Source organism: Mirounga angustirostris, unplaced genomic scaffold, assembly GCF_029215605.1.
Source record: "Mirounga angustirostris isolate CCGP_5_RB_7025 unplaced genomic scaffold, mMirAng1.0.hap1 SCAF_11, whole genome shotgun sequence".
Taxonomy (NCBI): domain Eukaryota; kingdom Metazoa; phylum Chordata; class Mammalia; order Carnivora; family Phocidae; genus Mirounga; species Mirounga angustirostris.
This window is the reverse complement of record NW_026991719.1, coordinates 83,619,234-83,639,047: the sequence shown is the minus strand read 5'-3', so window position 1 is coordinate 83,639,047 and position 19,814 is coordinate 83,619,234. Positions and strand designations below refer to the sequence as shown.

The 19,814-nt window shown below is 43.2% G+C and overlaps 1 protein-coding gene across 1 annotated transcript; it reads right to left on the bottom strand.

Annotated features, from left to right (window-relative positions):
- Positions 1–2,089: 2,089 nt before the first annotated feature.
- LOC135361870 (late histone H2B.L4-like) lies at positions 2,090–2,617 on the bottom strand. The gene has a single exon (XM_064573603.1). The coding sequence runs from the start codon at positions 2,615–2,617 to the stop codon at positions 2,090–2,092; it is 528 nt and encodes a 175-aa protein (XP_064429673.1).
- Between the last annotated feature and the right edge of the window lie 17,197 nt (positions 2,618–19,814).

Genomic DNA, 19,814 nt, shown 5'->3' with positions numbered 1-19,814 from the left:
GTCACCCTACCTCACACATCAGGTCCTTTGGCAACCCTGACACATGTGCTGGACAATGATCTGCTGGGTGAGGGTGGGGTCCGACCTGGGAGGAGTAGCCAGCCTCTCTTTGAGGAGGAAATAAGGAATAAACAAACAAAGAATGTGACTTTCACAGGATTCCGAGTACAATCCAGCTTCTTGGGGCTGGAGGGTCAAGGAACAGAGGTAGGGGAATGCCTGGAATGCAGAACTTGCCCTAGTTGGGGGCAGGAAGGGTTGAGCACAGCTGGCTCTCTCAAGCACAGCTGTGCCTCACATATGAGGAGCATGGAGAGTTAGACACCCAGACATAAACAGGTGAAGGAAAGACTAAGGGGTCAAGCCCACTCCACTAGCCCCCGGTTTGCCTTCTATCACAGTCCATGGTCTTGCTGCAGAGGGAGCCCGAATAAGCCTTGGGTCCAGGCTGCTTCTGGGAAATTGAAGCCCCCAGGACACAGTAAGACTTTGGGGACAGTTGAGAAAAGCAAGTGGCCAAGGGTGCAGAAGTCATGAGAAATCCGAGCTCTATAGTCTGTTGCTGACGACACACAGGAATAAGCACAGGAAAGGACCCAGATAATGTCAAGAAAAGGCCATCCAGGAGGAAGGGCTTTTCTTCCACGAATGCTAGCAGGATTTACTATTGGAAAATCTATAATATGATTTATGGGAATAAGCCAAAAGGTATTTAAAAATGTTAATCTCGATAGGTGGTAAAACAGCACGTGCGAATGTTTTAGATCCATTACGTTACCTAAAACACTTAGAAAACCAAAGATGTTATTGTGAACACATAGACCTCAAGCGAAAGCCCAATATCATGTTTGCTGATGACATGCTACGGTCGTTCCTGTTTGAGTCAGGAAGGTGACAAGAAAGTTTCTGTCAACATTATGATTTGAAAGTCTCTCACCCCCCCCCTTTTTGTTGGGTGTACTTGTGAGATTTAATTCAACAGAAGTCTCCAGATAAACTAAGATTACTAATTCCCTCCATCTTGCATTAGTCCAAGGAGCCAAAGTCAACTGAAGGTTCTGTAAAGTACATTTCAGTTAGCAATATGATTTGGAAGTTTTGAGGGATATTAGGCATTGAATTGTTTTTGAAAGTTGACCACCGAAAAGAGGCTATTTTCAGTTGACCCGATTGCACCAGAATGAGTAAATCTCCAGAACCATTTCTGGTCTCAGGACAACTTTACACGTCTCAAAATTAATAGGAAGCCAAAGAACCTTTGTGCCAGTTGTACCTGACAGTGTTTACTTTAACAAAACATTAGAATAGAAATTTTAGTCAATTTATTTTAAAATAATTTTTAAAAACCCATGACATCATGCTGATATAAATTACAAATGCATGTGAAAAATATGTTTCCTAAAAAAGAAGAGAGGAGATTGACATCGTTTCAGATATCTGAAAATCTCCTTAATATCTAGCCTAAAGAACTCAGATGTATTTTTACATCTACTTCTGCATTTTATCTGTTGCCATATCAGACACCATGAACTTCTCGAAAATTGCACCATGCACTAGTGAGAGAATGAAAGCAAAAGGGTAAATACCATTATGCAAATATCCCCATAAGGCTGACTCGGAGAAATAATTAACAGAAACGACCATTTAGGAAAGCCATGAAAATCAATATGGTTAAGGAAAATTCTGATTTTCCTTGGAACAAATCGCACTACAGACGTATATTAAAGTGGAGCTGTGATGTTTCATAATGTTTTGTTCATGGTACAAGTGAGATAAAAATCGGCAGAATGGCACAGGTCCAATAACTGAGAGAAATGGCACTCTACGCAAGCAAATGACTGCAACGTGGTTAAAGTAAATTGATGATTTTGCTCGGAACAAATTGCACTAAAGACATACAATAAAGTGGGGTTGATATTTTGGTAATGTTTCATAAACGACAAAAGTGTTACAAGGACGGGCAGAACGGCACAGGTCCAAACGCGAGAGTAGGTGGGTCTCTGGAGAGTTACAGGTGTTTTTGGGCCAAGTGAGGTGGCTCTGAAAAGAGCCTTTGGTTTGCGAGGTGGTCAGGCGGTCCGGAGGCAGCTCATTGGCGGAGGGTGTACCTGATGATGGCTTGGGTGCCCTCGGACACGGCGTGCTTGCCCATCTCCCCGGGCAGCAGCAGGCACACGGCTGTCTGGATCTCCCTGAAGGTGATGGTGGAGCGCTTGGCGGAGCGGGCCAGGCGAGAGGCCTCGTCGGCGATGCGCTCGAAGATGTCCTTGACGAACGAATCCAAGATGCTCACGGTCTTCTGCGAGAGGCTCAGGCCCTCGTGAACCTGCTTCAGAACCCTGGGGAAGTAGATAGCGAAACTGTTGGGGCAGCGGCGGCGGCGGCGGCGGCGGCGGCGGCGGCATTGGCGCCTTGGCTGCTCGTGCTTCGGGCTCTTCGGGTCCACTTCTGTGGGCTCCTCCGTGCCCACGCATTCGCCAGAAGAGGTCTCACAGCCAGGCTCAGCCATGTGGGGCTCGCCTTCCCGACAGCTCGGAAGGAAGGACAATGGCGGCTGCAGAGGGGCGCTGGCCCGTTTATAGTCGCTGCATTTCCTGACGTCACGGGCAACCTCCATATCTGATTGGACAAAATGCAATGCAGGGAAGTGGGGCTCTATGCCAGGCCGTGTCCCCTGTGATTGCATACCCTCGAGCTTCACATCACATCACATCGGACAATCAGAGAGGGAAATCCGGTGCCCTCTAAACTTCTTGGGACCTCGGTCAGAAAATCTTTCAAACATTCCATTTCATTGTGCATTTTGTCTGCTGATTTTCAACATCAAAACAGTAACAGATCTGAGGAGAGTCCTGTTTTTATTGGAATACTTTATATTGCACATCATTACCTTATTTCTGATAAGCAGTAAGTGCCATTGGATCAGGACATGCTAGAAACCAGGATGCTCTGGAGACCCAGAGTCAATGTGTCCATCTCTGAAAATGACAGCAAAGGTAAAGTGGTGGTGATGGAAACACATGAGTACATTGGGAGAGAGGAGGAAAATGATGCCTGGGCTTAAACAGTTCATGAATGTGTAACAGGAGGTAGCCATATCGGAGCACCTTCCCTTTCTATTCAATTACTTTGTGTGGGGGGGCGGGGGGAGGGACCCCTTTTTGGCAGGTAGGGAGCAGCACACAAGAAAGGGTGGCATAAATTGGACCAGTCCCTTTTCATTTATCTACCCAAAGACAGTATATTAAGGAGTTACAATTAAGAGGTGTGTGTGTGGGGGGGGGGGGGTCGGATATCAACTGGTCATAAGTAATTACACATCTCATAATAGCTCCTCGTGGTGCTAGTTTGTAAACGCTGTAAGGGAGGGCCAGCAGAATGGGATAAACCAGAGCTGAAACTTATTTCCCCATGTTTTCTGCACAAAGCAAGAGGTGAGGATATGAGATTGGCGTGGTTGTCACAAGGGTGACAGCCATACATTCTCTCCCATGACCTCCCACCTGTCCAGGGATGCTATAGTACCTTCTTCTGAACACCATAGGTGGTCCTAACCTTTGGAACCCAGGAGGCGGCCTCGGTCTCAGGAATCAAGGAGGAGATGGATCTACAGAACCTGGCATTGCACCTCTGGGTCTGTATTGGCAGTGGCAGCCCTGCCCGCCACTGAAACTTCTATGGGGTCCTTTACCCCCTTTCCTGAAGAACAGCACATGTTCCCAGTGAGATATATCTGTGGGCCCTTTTCTCACCTGCCAAATGCCAGCAGTCCCAACAGTCTTCCTTCATGTTGTCCCATCTCTTTCCCTTTAGTTCTAGCTGGCCACCTTTCAGCCAGCATCAAATTCTCAGAATAAGACACCTGTTGGCTTTCCCTGCAATCCATAAGGTTCAAGCTATCGCACAGTAGGGTCCTCCACACATTTTTCTTGCATAACTATATCTCCAATCCTGGCTTCTGCTGAGATGGTCGATTGGACCCATGCCTCACATGCCTAAGCTCCCAAATAATGGTTTTCCCCCAGGCACACCCTTGGCCCTTTTCCTAAAGCAGGCTACCTGGATAGGCTGAGAAGGCTGCAAAGTATTATGTGATCATTTCTTTTTGTTTCATGGTACCTTCTTTAATTTATCTCTGCTGGCATTTATTATAGCAGTAAGGAGAAACTGGGCTGTTTCTTCAACCCTGTGCTTTGAAATCGCCTCAGCTTACTGTCCTAGTTTATCATGTAAAAGTCCTACTCTACACGAAACACTAGAACACAATTCACTTTATTACAGAGCTTTAAATGTTTAATGAGTTTAAAATATAAAACGATTAGGAGGAAACATAAAGGTAAATCTTCATGACCTCAGATTTGGCAATAGAATTTTAGATATGATACCACAAGCAATAAAAGAGAAAATAGATAATGTGAACCTCATGAAAATTTAAAACAATTACCATATGCTTTCACTTATTTGTGGAGCATAAGAAATAGCATGGAGGACATTAGGAGAAGGAAGGGGAAAATGAGGAGGGGAGGAATTGGAGGGAGAGATGAACCACGAGAGACTCTGGACTCTGAGAGACAAACAGGGTTTTAGAGGGGAGGGGGGAGGGAGGATTGGTTAGCCCGGTGATGGGTATTAAGGAGGGGACGTACTGCATGGAGCACTGGGTGTTATATGAAAACAATGGAACGTGGATCACCACATCAATAACCAATGATGTATTGTATGGGGATTAACATAACATAATAAAATTTAAAAAAAATCACCAAGAAAGTGAAAACCGACAGAATGGAAGAAAATATTTACAAATATATGTGCATATATCTGATAAAGGACTTTGTCTCTACAATATATGAAGAACATTTACAGCTCTGTAATAAAGTGACAAATAAGCAAATTAACAAATGGACAAAGAATCTGAATGCACATCTCTCCAAAGAAGATACACAAATGTCCACTAAGCAAATGAAAAGATGTTCAACATCATGAGTCACTGGGGAAAGACAAATCAAAACCACAATGAGATACCATTTCACACCTGCAAGGATGGCTACAATCAAAAACACAGATAAAAATAACAAAGTGTTATCGAGGATGAGGAGAAAGTGGGACTGTCATTTGTTGCTGGTGGGAAAGTAAAATCATGCAGCCACTTTGTGAACCAGTCTGGCAGTTCCTCAAAACATTAAACAGAGAGATAACATATAACCCAGCAACTTCATCCCAAAATATATACCTAAGAGAAGTGAAAATCTATGTCCACATAAAATCTCATAAAAGAATAGTTATAGCAGCATTTTTTATAACATCCAAAAAGTGGGGGAAACCCAAATGTCCAGCAGCTGATGAATGGATAAACAGGTGCGGTATGAATGGAATATTATTCAGCCATAGAAATGGAGTACTGATACATGCTGCAACATGGACGAAACTGAAGACCTTTTGCAAGTCAAAGGAGCCAGTCAGAAAACACTACATATTGTCTGATTCCATTCTTATGAAATGTCCGGAACAGGCAAATCCACAGAGACATAAAACAGAAATAGCGGTGGCCCATAGTTGGGGAGATGAGGAGAATGGGGAGTGATGTCTCCGTTGCCGTGTCTGAACGACTGCTGCCCACCTCAGGGACCTCCTTCTGTCCATGGCTAACAGGGGAAGACAGGCTTCAGGTGGATGCAGTGGCAGGCTTGCAGGGGGAGCAAGTCTTTCTGCACCTGGAGTGAGAAGACCGGGGTTTGAGCCCCTGCTCAGATGCTCACACCCAACATCCTTCAGGCAAGACACTTCCATCACATTGCTACTCAAAATGTGCCCCCTGGGCTGGTGCTGATCCACAAACTGTCATCTTCCCACAACAGCATAAACAGAGAAATTGAAAGCAGCATTTACAAACCTCGACAGCAATCTGACAGAGTGGCTTTATGGCTGTTGAATTTAAGAATAAACAGGTTGAGCTCATTAAAAAAAAAAAAAAAACAAAAAAACTCGGAGGCGCTTCCCTCTCAGTCTCCCAGGTGGAATAACCAAGGAAGACACGTATTGGCTCATCTTGAGACACCTCCTCACGTACAGGGCCAATGGCTGTGGCTCAGAGGCTGCAGGTCCATCAGAGGCTGATTCAGAAGCGTGGGGCTGCACTAATCGGATGCTCCACAATACCCATAGGGTTGTAAGTAACTAAGTTCTGACCTTTCAAGAACAAAAGGTTATGCCTGAAAAGAACAAAGTCAGATAAATCTGAATTAAGAGTGGCAGCCTCAGTTGGGAGGGGTCCTGAATACTTGTTGTTTCTTGAACTTTTGGATTTAGATATTTCTGTACTGAGTTTGGGTCCTTGCTTATGCTTTTCAAAGAATTTCACAATATGAATAGCACTGAAAAGGTTTCATTTGTATATGCCTGTCCTATTACTGCTATTTCCCCCGTGTTGTTGCTTATACTTTGTTAGTGAAGCAGTAGCCATTCCCTTACTTCATCTCGGTAACCACAGCATTACACCATGATTGCTCACTAGGTACCTTTTTCCTCAATCACCAGTGAAGGGAATAATCACATGTATTCAATTCCCACTCTGGTCTTCAACATCAAACCCCACTTTCCTTTCTCCTTCCCAGATTTCATGTGTATCTCTCACACTTCCACTCCAAGTGGCCCATCCACAGTCCAATTATGGTGCATTTTCATGTGGTTTTGCCAGTCCTCCCATTGGATTTCTGAAATTACAAGTGCAACACACACACACACACACACACACACACACATTCTAATGGACTCAGGTTCTGAAAATAACGTTTTATATGCTACAACGTGTATGACACCAATATGCATGAGTAACTTTGAAGAACATCTAGAATTTAAGAGACTTAGTGAAATTCAGTTTTCTTTTTCTAAACGGTGCACACTTCTTTCTCTGAAAAGGCAAATGGCTCCACAAGGAGCCTTCGGCTTCTAAAATTTCCTTCCCGCTATATATGGCAATTTCTAGGTACCACACACAAGGATTTACTTGCACTGGATTTTGTCGTAGCTTTTCTAGGGTTTTTAAGAAGCAAGCTCTTTTTGTCCGCCCTCAAATGCCTTTGGCTTTTTCTTTCTTCTAATGGGCTCCAGAAGAGGTTGGATTGCTGTAGTTTACCTAGCTTTTGTCTCACTGTTTGGCTCAGAATGACATCTTTCACAGGTTTCTACATTCAGCTCAAAGGTTATTTAGAATTTATTTTAAAAGTTCACATGGAACACATAGCAAACATAACAAAATGGTGGGTTTTCGTGCAACTTGTAACAAATTCCAAAGGACTGAAGTTCCCACCCCTGCCCCCGCCAGTGTGTTCTCCCTTCACAGATATATGGGAAGCTAGAAATCAATTGAGTGGAGAGCACTTGGATAATCACCAGCTACTTTGAAATTCAGCATGTACCTATAGGAAAAGAATCAAAGAAAGGAAAAAAGCCCATGCACCAAGAAGAAAAACACAATGGGTATTAAAGTGCATTACCATTATCCCAAGTCCTCCTACCCATCAGATCACTTGAGGTAGAGGAAGGATTCACCTTAGTTCTCTTAATTGCCAAACAGCTTCCTTCTATTTTGATGCAAAACGAGACGGACAGGTCCCACTGTGACATCTGCATGTCTACACTTCAACCACCCTGGTTAAAAGGAAGAGCTTCAACAGAAACCCACAGGCACACGGACAATCACACCACCTTCCCCCTCAATCTCCAGGCTGCATGTCACAGGAAGGCTGTTATTGGCTCAGCCCTGGTCACCCCACCACCCTTTGGGCCAATGGCCATGGATCCTGCGCTGCCAGTTGTTTATTGGCTTCTGCTAGGGGAGGCTGGGAGCACAGCTGCTCTCATTGGACGACCCAGTCATCCAGGCATGATTGCAGTGCAGGAAGCCTTTTATATCAAAAGGGAAAGATGATAGGCTACCAAGGCACAGAATCAGGTAAATTTGAATGAAGCGAAGTAGGCCTTTCACAAGGTCAGGAGCTTGAGCATGGCACTTTCCTAGATGGTTTGATTGAGTTTTCTGCACGGTGTTTGGGTCCTCTTTTATGCATTTATGTGAATTCGGATAACGGGCTATGTTAAAGGAGTGTGAATGGGGTAAGTGTGATTGTCATGGCTGCTACTGCACTTTAATTATTGCTATACCACACATATTGAAAAAAAAAAAACTCTCTCGCTGATACTACTGTACACAGGTGGGAGAATGAGAACACGTGAGGTAAATAAAATTGTTGTGGAAATAATTTTGACTGTAAAGATCTCTGAAGAGGCTGACCTAGAGGAATACCTAATAGAAACGACCATTTAGGAAAGTGATGAAATGCAGTATGATGAAGAAAAATCATAACAGGCTGCACTAAAGACACATATAAAGTTGAGCTGATAATGTTTTTAACATTTCTTTCACAATAAGAATTTTTAAAACTCGGCAGAACGTCACAAGTCCAACACTACAGTAGATTGCACTTTGGAGGGCCACAGGTCTTTTCCCACCAAGTGAGGTGGCTTAGGAAAGAGCCTTTGGTTTGGGGTGTGGTCAGGCGCTCCTGGGGGTGCTCACTGGCCTCTGGTGAACCTAATGACGGCCTCGGTGGCCTCAGACACGGCATGCTTGCCAGTCTTCCTGGGCAGGCAGCAGCGGGTGCATGGCTGTCTGGATCTCTCTGGAGGTGATGGCGGAGTGCTTCCTGTAGTGGTATGAGGTGCTCTCCTTGGACACAACCCATTATCCAAGTGATTCACAATCCTGTACTTCGTTCTACCTTGTTAACTTTTTTCTTTAAGTTGCCACAATCAGCATAATTATTTGATGCCATCAATGTATCATTTACCTCTATTTGCCAATTCGTTCTATTATCATTCCTTCTTACATCCCACATCTTTTTCTATCGTCCTCAATTACATTCTTTACAATGTCTGTTCATTTGGTGCCAGTTGGTGTAAATACTCTGAGTTATCATTTTTTCTTAAATGTCTTTACTTCTGAGTTAAAGTCTTAAGGTAACCAGAATTGAGATGGGGTAAGGTGTCCAGGGCATTAAATAGGTACTTAATCTTCTGAAATCCTGAAAGGTGCCAGTGATGTACCTACCTACCTCTTCTTACATGATATTCCTACAGAGGCAATGGTGAAAAACGTTAACCCATGGGAAATGGAGTTAGACAGGGTCCATACCACTCTGGGGGGCTTTGAGGCTTAGCCGGGTATATTGTCACACACCCCTGGGAATTTTGGTTAAGGAAAAATCGTGTGCGTAATTATTGTGCTGGTGATAATAATTGGACTGGCATAATGAATATTCTTTCCCTTTCAGGAACTCAGTGTTCTTTCTCACATGGGGTAATCTCAGACATTGGAGAAAAATGGAGATGTGGGGATCTCAGCTTCCCCACTCCTTGACAGCCTCAATGATTCGATGGTGGTTCGTGAGCAAAACCCATCTGGGCGACCTCTCCATTCCACTGAGGCGGCTCTAGCCGTAGTGTCAAGCAAACAAACAAGCAGAGCACAATTGCACAAGAAGTCGAGGAAGTCAACTTCCTTTTCCCTGCATCATTCCATCCCCCAAGCTAGCATTGTTCTGGGCCAAGAAGAAATGTCCCAGCTAGTAAGAATTCCTCTCACCAGGGAAGGAAACATGGAGTGAGTGACCAGCTTCTCTAGACAGTCCTGGCACTGCATGAAGGTCTACCTTCAGTTTTACCACACCCATGGCAGCAGAGAGCGTTGGCTAGCTACAAGGGATAAAAGCCGAGGCTATTATTAGCACATACACAGCTGGACTGACTGCAGTTTATGGAGAAATTTGTGCGGACAAACTCAGCACTTGCCACCACTGATGGAGTCACTGGCTGGGTGCACAGATGCTGACAACTGTCCCAGTGATATTTAAGGTTCCTAGAGCCAGCCATACGTCAGCACTTGCGCCCCCTTGCCCCGGACCTCTCTCCAAACAACACCCCTACACAGACCCCGCCCTGCCAGAGCCCAGACCCACATGAGTAACCATCCAAACTCTCTGCAGCTGCACAAGTGTAGAACAGTAGCCACCTGGATCCTTTCCCACCTCAAGCAGAATCCAGGAGTTAAGCTTACAGACAATCCGTTTTTCTAGGAGCCGTGCAAGAGCAAGACACCATCTTAGGTACCCTTGGCAGACCCACCAGCTTGCGTGCACTTGGGGCTAGCCCCTCTAGCTATATCTATGCACCTGCATGCCGTGGCCTGATGCCTGTCATTGGCATCTGCCACGGCAGGTACGCACACAGAGGGGACCGTGCGGTGATGGGTGAACACTCTGACAGCCAGGCCCCTGCCAACAGCTGCGCATGGATAGGAATCATGCTCAGGCTCCTGTCACTGGCCTGCAACTCCATGCCCACCTACAGATAGCACCTCCAGGTTCTAGTTGGAGTGGGATGATTGATGTATTCAAACAGTTAAAAGAAACTGCCAACCAAACGGACTTTACCCAGCAGTGCTGTCCTTCATAATTGAAGGTGAAATAAAGAATTTCTCTAATAAATAAGAGCTGAGGGAACTTGTCAGGTCTAAACCTGGATCACAAGAAATGCCGAAAGGAGTTTTTCAAGCTGAAACAAGAGGACACTGATTGGTAACGCCAAAATATATGAAATTATACAACCCACTGGTAAAGGTAAGCATATAGTCACATTCAGAACACCCTAATAATGTATAATGTGGAGATGTGCTGACCGGGTAACCTGAAAATAAAGGATAAAAGATAAAGGTATTGAAATTTGCCGTAGTTTCAACAATTTGTTAATGAATACACACACACACACACACACACACACTGACACTCACATAAAGACACACAATGTAAGCAGTGATGTAAGAAAAGTAAAAGGGTAGGCAATAACAGCATGGAGTTTGGGCTGTGACCAGAGTTAAGCTGTTGTCAGTGTAAAATAGACTGTTGCACCTACGGGATGTTGTATGTAAACCTCACGGGAGCCCCAAAGCAAGGATCTACCACAGTTACACAAAAGGTAAAGAGAAAGGATTCAAAGCACACCAGTGCGGAAAACAGTCAATTTAGAAAGGAAGGCAACAAGAAAGGAAGAAGTGAAAAGTAGAATTACAAAACAGCCAGGAAACAAATAATAAGGTGGCATTAATAAGTCCTATCAACGATTACTCTCTTAATGGAGTGAATTCTCCAATCAAAAGGCCTCCAGTGGCTTAGTGATCAAAAAAGCAAGATCTAACCAAATGCTGGTTACAAGAGGCTCACCTCAGCTCTAAGGACACACGAAGATACAAAGTGAAGGATGACAAAAGATACTCCATGCGGGTGGAAACCAAAGAGAGCAGGGTTAGCTATACTAACGTCGGACAAAAGAGACGTTAAGCCAAAATGGTAAGAGGAGACAGAGATGGTCATTAGGTAATGACGAGGGGGTCAATTCCTCAGGAAGATATAACAATCATAAATATGCACTCAACATTGGAGCACCTAAATATATTAAGCAAATCCTTAAAAAACTGAAAGGAGAAATAGACAATAATACGATAATACAAGGAGACTCCAATACCCCAATTTCTTAAGGTTTTATTTCTTTATTTGGCAGAGAGAGTGAGCACAAGCAGGGACAGTGGCAGGTAGAGGGAGAGGGAGAAGCAGGCTCCCCACTGAGTAGGGAGCCCAGCGTGGGGCTCGATCCCAGGACCCTGGGATCATGACCTGAGCTAAGACAGACACTTAACCGACTAAGCCACCCAGGCACCTCCAACAGCCCACTCTCAATATTGGATGGGCCGTCCAGACAGAACATCAACAAGGAAACATTGGACTTGAGCCATACTGTAGGAAAAAATGGACTTAACAGACATGTAGAGAACATTTCATCCAAAAGCAGCAGAATACACATTCTTCTCAAGTGCACACAGAGCGTTCACCAAGGTAGATAGCAAAACAAGCCTTAGCAAACATAAGAAAGTCGTACTATCTTTTCCAACTACAAGCGTATGAAATGAGATATATCACTAACGGGCAAAAAGGTAGAAAATTCACCGGTATGTGGAAATTAAACCACATGCTTCTGGATAACACTTGGGTCAAAAAGAAATGAAAAGGGGGAATCCAAAAGCAAATGCAAATGGAATCACAGCATATCAAAACATAGAGGTTGCTGCTAAAGCCATTCTAAGAGGGAAATTGAGAGTGACAAACACCTACATTAAGAAACAAGAATGACCTCCACCTAACTTTTCAGCTCAAGGAGCTAGAAAAAAAGAACAAACTAAACACAAAGTCAGGAGATGGGAGAAAGTAACACAGATCCGAGTGGAAATAAATGTACCAGAGACCAGAGAAAAGGATGGACCAGATTAGTGAAACTAAGAGCTGGTTATTTGAAAAGAGAAATAAAATTGGTGAAACTTTAGCTAGGCTAACTCTGAGAAACAGAGAGAGGACTCAAATGAGTAAAATCAGTAATCAAAGAGGAGACATTACAACTGACACCACGGAAATACAAAGGATCATGAGAGATTACTACAAATGGTTATATGCGAACAAATGGATCACCTAAAAGAAATGGATAAATTCCTAAAACACACAACCCACCAAGACCGAATCATGAAGAAACCGAGAATCTGACAGGCCAATATCAAGTACAGAGATTGAATCATTACTCAAAACCTGCCAAAGCAGAAAATCCCAGGAACAGATGTTTCCCTGGTGACTTCTACCTAAACATTTAAAGAACCAGCACCAACACTTGACAAATTCTCCCCAAAAGCTGGAGAGGAAGGAATACACCCAAACGCATTTTACAAGGCCAGCATTACTCTGACCCCAAAACCGGATCAGAACACCATAAGAAAAGAAAATGACAGACTAATGTCCCTGATGAATATAGATACAGATATCCTCAATGAAAGAAAAACCATTAGCAAACTGAATCCACGAGCACATTAAAAAAAAAAAAAAAAACATTCACCATGATCAAGTGGAATTTATCTCTGTGATGCAAGGATGGTGCAACACAGGCAAATCAATAATTGTGATACACTGCATTAACCAGACAAAGGATAAAATCATATAATCGTCTTAGTAGATGCAGAAAAGACTATTTGATAAAACTTAATACCCGTTTCTGATTTAGAAAAAAAAAACCTCTGAGGAAGTGGGGATGGAGGGGACACACCTCAACATAGTAAAGGTCATGTGTGACAAGCCCACAGCCAACGTCCTACTCAATGGTGAAAAGCTGAAAGCAATTTCTCTGAGATCAGAAACAAGATAAGAACGCCCACTTTTGCCACTTTGATTCTACAAAATATTGAACGTTCTAGCCAGAGCATTTAGACAAGTAAAGAAACGAAAAGGCATCCAAATTGTAAGGGAAGAAGTAGAACTGTCACTATGTGCAGACGACTTAATATCACATAGAGAAAACCTGAGAGACTCCACCAAAACACTGTTAGAACTAATAAATGGATTCAGTAAAGTTGTAGGAAAATCAAACTGCAAAAATCTGTGGCACTTCTGCACACTGCAAATGACCTATAAGAAGGAGAAATCAAGAAACCAATCCATTTACAATCGTATCATAAGGAAGAAAATAACTGGGATTAAATTTAACCAAGGAGGCGAAAGACCCGTGCACTGAAAGTATAAGACGATGAAGAGAAAAACTGAAGAAGACACAGATAAATGGAAAGATATTCCATCCTCAGGGACGGGAAGAGTTGGTATCGATAAATGTCTGCCCTACCCAAAGCAATCTAGAGATGCAGTGCAATGTCTACCGAAATTCAATGGCATTTTTCACAAGAATAGAACAAACAATCCTAAACTTTGTATGGAACCACAATCCATCAATCAATCAATCAATCCATCAATCAATCAAACAAACCCAAAGCCCAAAATAGTCAGCGACGTCTTGAGAAAGAAGAACAAAGCTGGAGGCCTCACACTCCTGGATTCCAAACACTTTTACAAAGCTATAACAATCAAAACAGTATGGTATCGGCATAAAAACAGATGCCGAGATCAACAGATGAGACTATAGAGAGCACAGAAAGAAACCCAGACATACACGGTCAGTTAATTTACAAAAAGAGCCAAGAATATACAACGGGGGAAAGAACAGTCTCTTCAGTGGTATTGGGAAACCTGGACAGCCGCAGGCAAAAGAAGGGAATGGGATCACCGTCTGACACCACGGGCTAAAGATGAAATGTAAGACGCGACACCACAAAGCGCCTGGGAGACATCATAGGTGGTAAGCTTCTTGACATCCGTCTTGGCTATTTATTTATTTATTTATTTTTGGATCTGACACCTAGAGGAAGGACAACAACAACAAATATAAACAAATGGGGCTACGTCAAACTGAAAAGCTTCTGCACAGCAAAGGAAATTGTCAACAAAATGAAAAGGCAACCTCCCCAGTGGGAGGAAATACTTGCAAATCATGTATCGGATAAAGGGTTAATATCCAAAATACAAAATGACTCCCAAAAACTCAAAAGCAGAAAAAAGAAAAATCAAACAACTTGATTAAAAACGGGGCAAAAGACCTGAATAGACATTTTTCCACAGGAGCCTTACAGATGCCCAACAGGTACATGAAAGGGTCTTCTATATCACTAATCAGGGAAAGACAAACCCAAACCACAACAAGGTAAAACTTCCCACCACTTAGAATGGCTATAACCAAAAAGACTAGGGATAACAAATGCTTGTGAGGATGGAGAGAAAAAGGAAGTCTCGTGCCCTGTTGGTAATGTATGGAATGTAAATTGGTGCACCACTGTAGAAAACAGCATGGAGGTTCCTCAAGAAATTAAGAGTACCATATGATGCAAACATTCCACTTTGGGGTATTTATCCGAAGAAAACGGGTACAGTGAATGGGCACTAACATGTTCACTGCAGCATTATTTACGATAGCCAAGATATGGAAACATCCCAAGTATCCATTTCAGTCCGCAGGATATGGCCTGGTTTTATATGATTTGAAGTGAGACCGACCTGGGTACAAATCCCAGCTTTACTGTTTACCAGTTGTGTGCCATTAGGGAAGGCACAGGCCCTGAGCCTGTGTTGTCTCATCTGTAAAAAAGGGAAGGAAAGTAGTAGCCACCTCCGAGGGTGGTTATGAGCATTAAATGAGATGATGGAAGTAAAATGCTTAGCACAAGAGATGTAATGAGCACTCAGTAAATTTGGGCTCTATCATTTCCTCCCACATGGCACAGGAAGTGAGCCCATTCACCCAGCCATGGCCTTCGTCTCCACAGTCTGGTTAATTTCCTTCAACCGGGTGCCTGTGAAGTGGTTATAAGGAGGGCTTTGTTGGCCCCTAAGCACCCTCCCACACTCCCTTCTCCTCTGAGGTTTTAGCCTTGGCAGAGGAGGTGGACATGGCTTGCTTTTGCACTCCTTGCCACACGAGTTTTACTGACAACTGTGGTGGGTTGAGATCTCTGGCATGTCTTTCGAGCACCATCCAAGGCTATCCTGCCAACTCCGGTAGGCCCTTAACCTGTTGGCACCTCCTGTTCTTCAGCACGTGTTTAATAGAGAGCCCACGCTGCCACTCTCCTCCTTCCTAAGACAGCCGTGTTTTGCCACAAAACTAAAATGTTCTAAACGTGTTGATCAGTGTTTTCGTTAGCTCTGCTGTGTACGATGAATGATTCCCTGGAACTACCCGTCCACCACGCCCACCACCAAACATCAGTGGAATGCAAGTAATGTTCTGACCACTGGGTTGTGAGCAGCCTAGGAAGTCCACTCAGTGTACGTCTCTCTGAGTCCAGGAAGGAAAAACCAACATCCCCCGTGGTTTTTAGGAAAAGTGGTTTGAACCGAACTTTGGGGATGAAGGGTGGGCCGTGGGTTAGAAGTGTTATAGAATGTAATACATCCCCAAGTGTGGTATACATGCCTCCGCAGGCACACGAGATGGTTTTAAGTGGTACACAGATTTTTTTTTTCTTACCAGTTAAGCAGTTTAGTTAGTGTGAATTTAAAATATACGAACACCATGTTATCCTGTGACGTTGCAGATATTATGGCTTAGGAAAATGTTTTCAAAAATCTTGAAAATACGTTCCTTAAAATAGCTATATTCAATAAACAATTGTATTGGTGAAATGCACATATAGCCAAAAGGACGAAATTGTTAGAGGAAGGACTTTCCATGCCATCCAAATGGTTATAAGCTTCCGAGTCAGACAAACCTCATTCAAACCTGGTCTACCGCTTATCAGCTGTGTGACTTTAGGAAAGTAACCTAATTTCTCTGAGCCTCAGGGGGAAATGGAGTTGAATAATAGTACCAGCTTCACTGGACTGTTGTCCAGCTTAAGCCAGGAGCTTTACACTGTAGTGGTGTGAGGGCCCAAAACCTAGCGCCAGGTGGTCTGGTTTCCAGTCCTAGCTCTTCTGCTTACTAGCTCATGGACATTGAGCAACTTACGTCATCTTTCTGTGCCTTGGTCTCCCCGTCTGGAACATGGGACTCTTAGGAGGGTTAAATGAGTTACCACACTTGAAGTGCTTAGAAGTATTCCTAGTATATATTAAGCATTATGTGTTTCTTAGATTAAAAATGCATGCATATAAAGCTCCTGACACCTGACACCTAGTAAGTCCTCGTGAAATGTTACCCATTGGTGGTGCTTTGTATTGCCAATGCCTGGAACAAATCAATCTACAGTCAGAGTTTGATTAAGAAGCAGCATTTAATTGCCCAGGACTCATGGAGAATTGACAGGGCCCAGCACCTCTCTGCAGGAAAAATCAAAACACGGGGCCCCATGGAAGCTGGGCCTTCTTAAAGGACTGCCAGGAGTGGGGTTGGAGAGAGGGCCCAAGCTAGCTTTCTTTATCCTGTTAAAATAGGTGTGGGTCATCCCAATTAAGAGAAAAGGAAATTAAGCAAGCAGCCTAATGCCGCACGGCCTATATATGACAGAGCTCGGTAGAATGCTATCTTGATGGAGAACTCACAGCCCGAGGGGAGGAATAGAGAACTGGTCCAATGGCGTTCTGGCGAAAGGGATACTTTATGGAAAATCTTATGGTAGAGGAATGGTGATGATGATAGTAATGTAACAGCAATACCATTAACTGAGATTCAGCCACTGTTGCTGACTACCTCTAGACATTGTCCTATCTCCCAATCCTAAAACAAAACAAAACAAAACAAAACAAAACAAAACAAAACAAAACCCTCTTCTGTGATACCATTAACACTCTCTTCCTACCCACTGACCGGTATCCCTTTTCTTTGAAAGAGTACCCTATTTCTATCTCCATTTCTCATCCACCACTCACTCCTCAACCTACTGCGGTTTGCCTTTTCTTTCCCAACCCATCGCCGCCTCTTCTGGGACTCTAGACCATCTGCTCTCATCCGTTTTCCCATATTTATTCAGCAAATACTGAGTCCCTACCAAGCGCCATACATGGTACTCACTCCTGATAGGTGACAGCAAATGAGACAAGGTCTCTCTTCTCAGGAAGTTCACATTCCAGGTCAAAGCAAAAATTGGATCTGCTGACTGAGTGCCCTCAAAAGCAGTTCACTGGATGATGGAGACGATCACTAACAGCGGGGCACATGATGGTCATACCCTCAGAATAGATACTGTTATCAGGGCGAACCTGTTTGAGCACCTTCTAAAGGTAGGTAGAGCAGAAAGCTCCAGGCAGCACATTGACATTCTTAATCTTAGGGCATCTTGGAGCCCTTCTTGTGAGAAAATGCAAAATCACTCACTCAGGGATTGTGACAACAACTCCTTTTGAAGAAAGAGCAATGAGTTGGAGAAGGAAGTAGGGCGATTAGTGTCGGGCTTGCATTTCAGTGAGGTTAAGAAATAGATGTGAACGCTGATAAAATTGGGAGTAAAGAAAGAGCTCAGATGAACTTACAGCTTTCAGATCACTTCTGATTGGGGAAGGTAGGCCTAAACGACATCGGCAAACAAACCACACAATACGTATCTCCGGGCTACATACTCCTTCGAAGGGCCTCCAATGAAGGGGTTCCCTTCCACAAATTTAAGGAAATTTTAATATCGGAACAGCGATAATTTACTTAAATAAACCAAGAGAAAAGAGTGTTTGCAATGGCTGCTAAAGCTACTGAAAGGGCACGTTTGAGATCTAATAAGTGACCTGGAATGGCTCAGAACACCAGAATTGTTACTCTGCGCACATAGGTCTCAAACAAAATCTTAATACCACCTTTGCTGATGAGATGCTACTACCATCCTTATTAGAGCCAGAAAGTGACAAGAAATCTTTTTATCAGCATTACAGTCCAAAAGTATTTGTGAATATTTGGAAATTAAATTTTAAAAAGATTTAAACGCTAAAATAAAAGAGAACCTAAGTAGTTTTAGTTGACCTGATTGCACTGCAAATGAGTAAATATGTAGAACAGCTTTATCTTGGGAAACTTTACACTCTTAGAAATAAACAGGAACCTTAGCAGACTCTAAGCAAATGCAACCTGAAGTCAGGCATGGTGGTTGTTTTTTTGTTTTGTGTTGTTGTTGTTTTGTTTTGTTTTGTTTTTTTACCTCATAGACATATTTGCAGTGTCTATTCCAGATAGAGTAGATACCAAGAATTCCGTTGAGTGAATGAATGAGCCATATTTTCAATCTTTAGGTAGTAAGAATGGTGGGGGGTGGGGGGGGACAAGATAAAGAAGATGACGAACTTAAATGAGAGGTGGTAAGAAGTAACCGAATACAGTTTTCTTAAGCACCAGGAAAATTATTTCAATTGTATGTCTTTTCTCCACATTTTCTTATGGACCTTGGTGGAGCGTGTGGATCTCCTGCGTTCAAGAACTGATCTTGCACTTACGAGTTTTGGGACTCTGTGCTCTCTGGATCTGAGTTGCTTCTGTAATAAACTAGTTATGATAGCATTGTTGTAAACACCAGGTAAAATAGTACCTGTAAAAGTATGCCGTAAACTAAAAAACATTGTACAGTGCGAGGGTGATATTACCACAAATGTGACAGTACTGCTTTCTCTGCTGTTGAAATAAAAGACCTGATTAGAGAAACAAACAAAACAGAAACAAGTAAATAAATAAAGAGGAGCCACCAAAGCTGTTTGGTCAGTAACATCTGCCAATATTTACTGTACACAGTATCACGACAGAAATTTTCATAAATGTATTCCAGAATCCATTTAAAAATTGTAATAGGAACCCATTCTATGACGTTAACATAAATTTCAAACGCATATGAAAAATATTTTTTTCTATAAAAGCGTAAAGGAGATGGACGTTGCTTCAGATACTTAAAAGTCTCCTCAATAACCCGCCTAACAGAAGTCAGATGGATTCTTATATCAGCTTCTGCACGTTATCTGTTGCCATATCACCCATAACGAACCTCTGAAACATTCACCACACGCTCATGAGAGAATGAGAGAGAAAAAGGTAAACATCATTATAACAAAAATAACCCCCACTGAGGCTGACCTACAGAAATATCTAGCAGAGATGACTGCTTGGGAAAGCCAAGAAAAGCGGCATGGTTAAGGAGAGTCCACAGTTGTCCAAGGAATAAACTGCACTCAAATATAGATTAAAGCAGTGCCGATCCTGTTTGGCTCAAAGTAAAACTACTTTAAATATCTGCAGAATGCCACAACAGGGACAAAACTCAATGCTCTCTTTGGCAGAGTTTGTCCCACTTTTTAAAGCTACAGGTCTTTTCCCGCCAAGTGAGGTGGCTCTGAAAAGAGCCTTTGGTTTGCGAGGTGGTCAGGCGGTCCGGAGGCAGC

What these genes read in the sequence shown, in the direction of transcription:
- LOC135361870 (XM_064573603.1), bottom strand. Translation starts at nt 2,617, where the DNA reads ATGGAGGTTGCCCGTGACGTCAGGAAATGCAGCGACTATAAACGGGCC.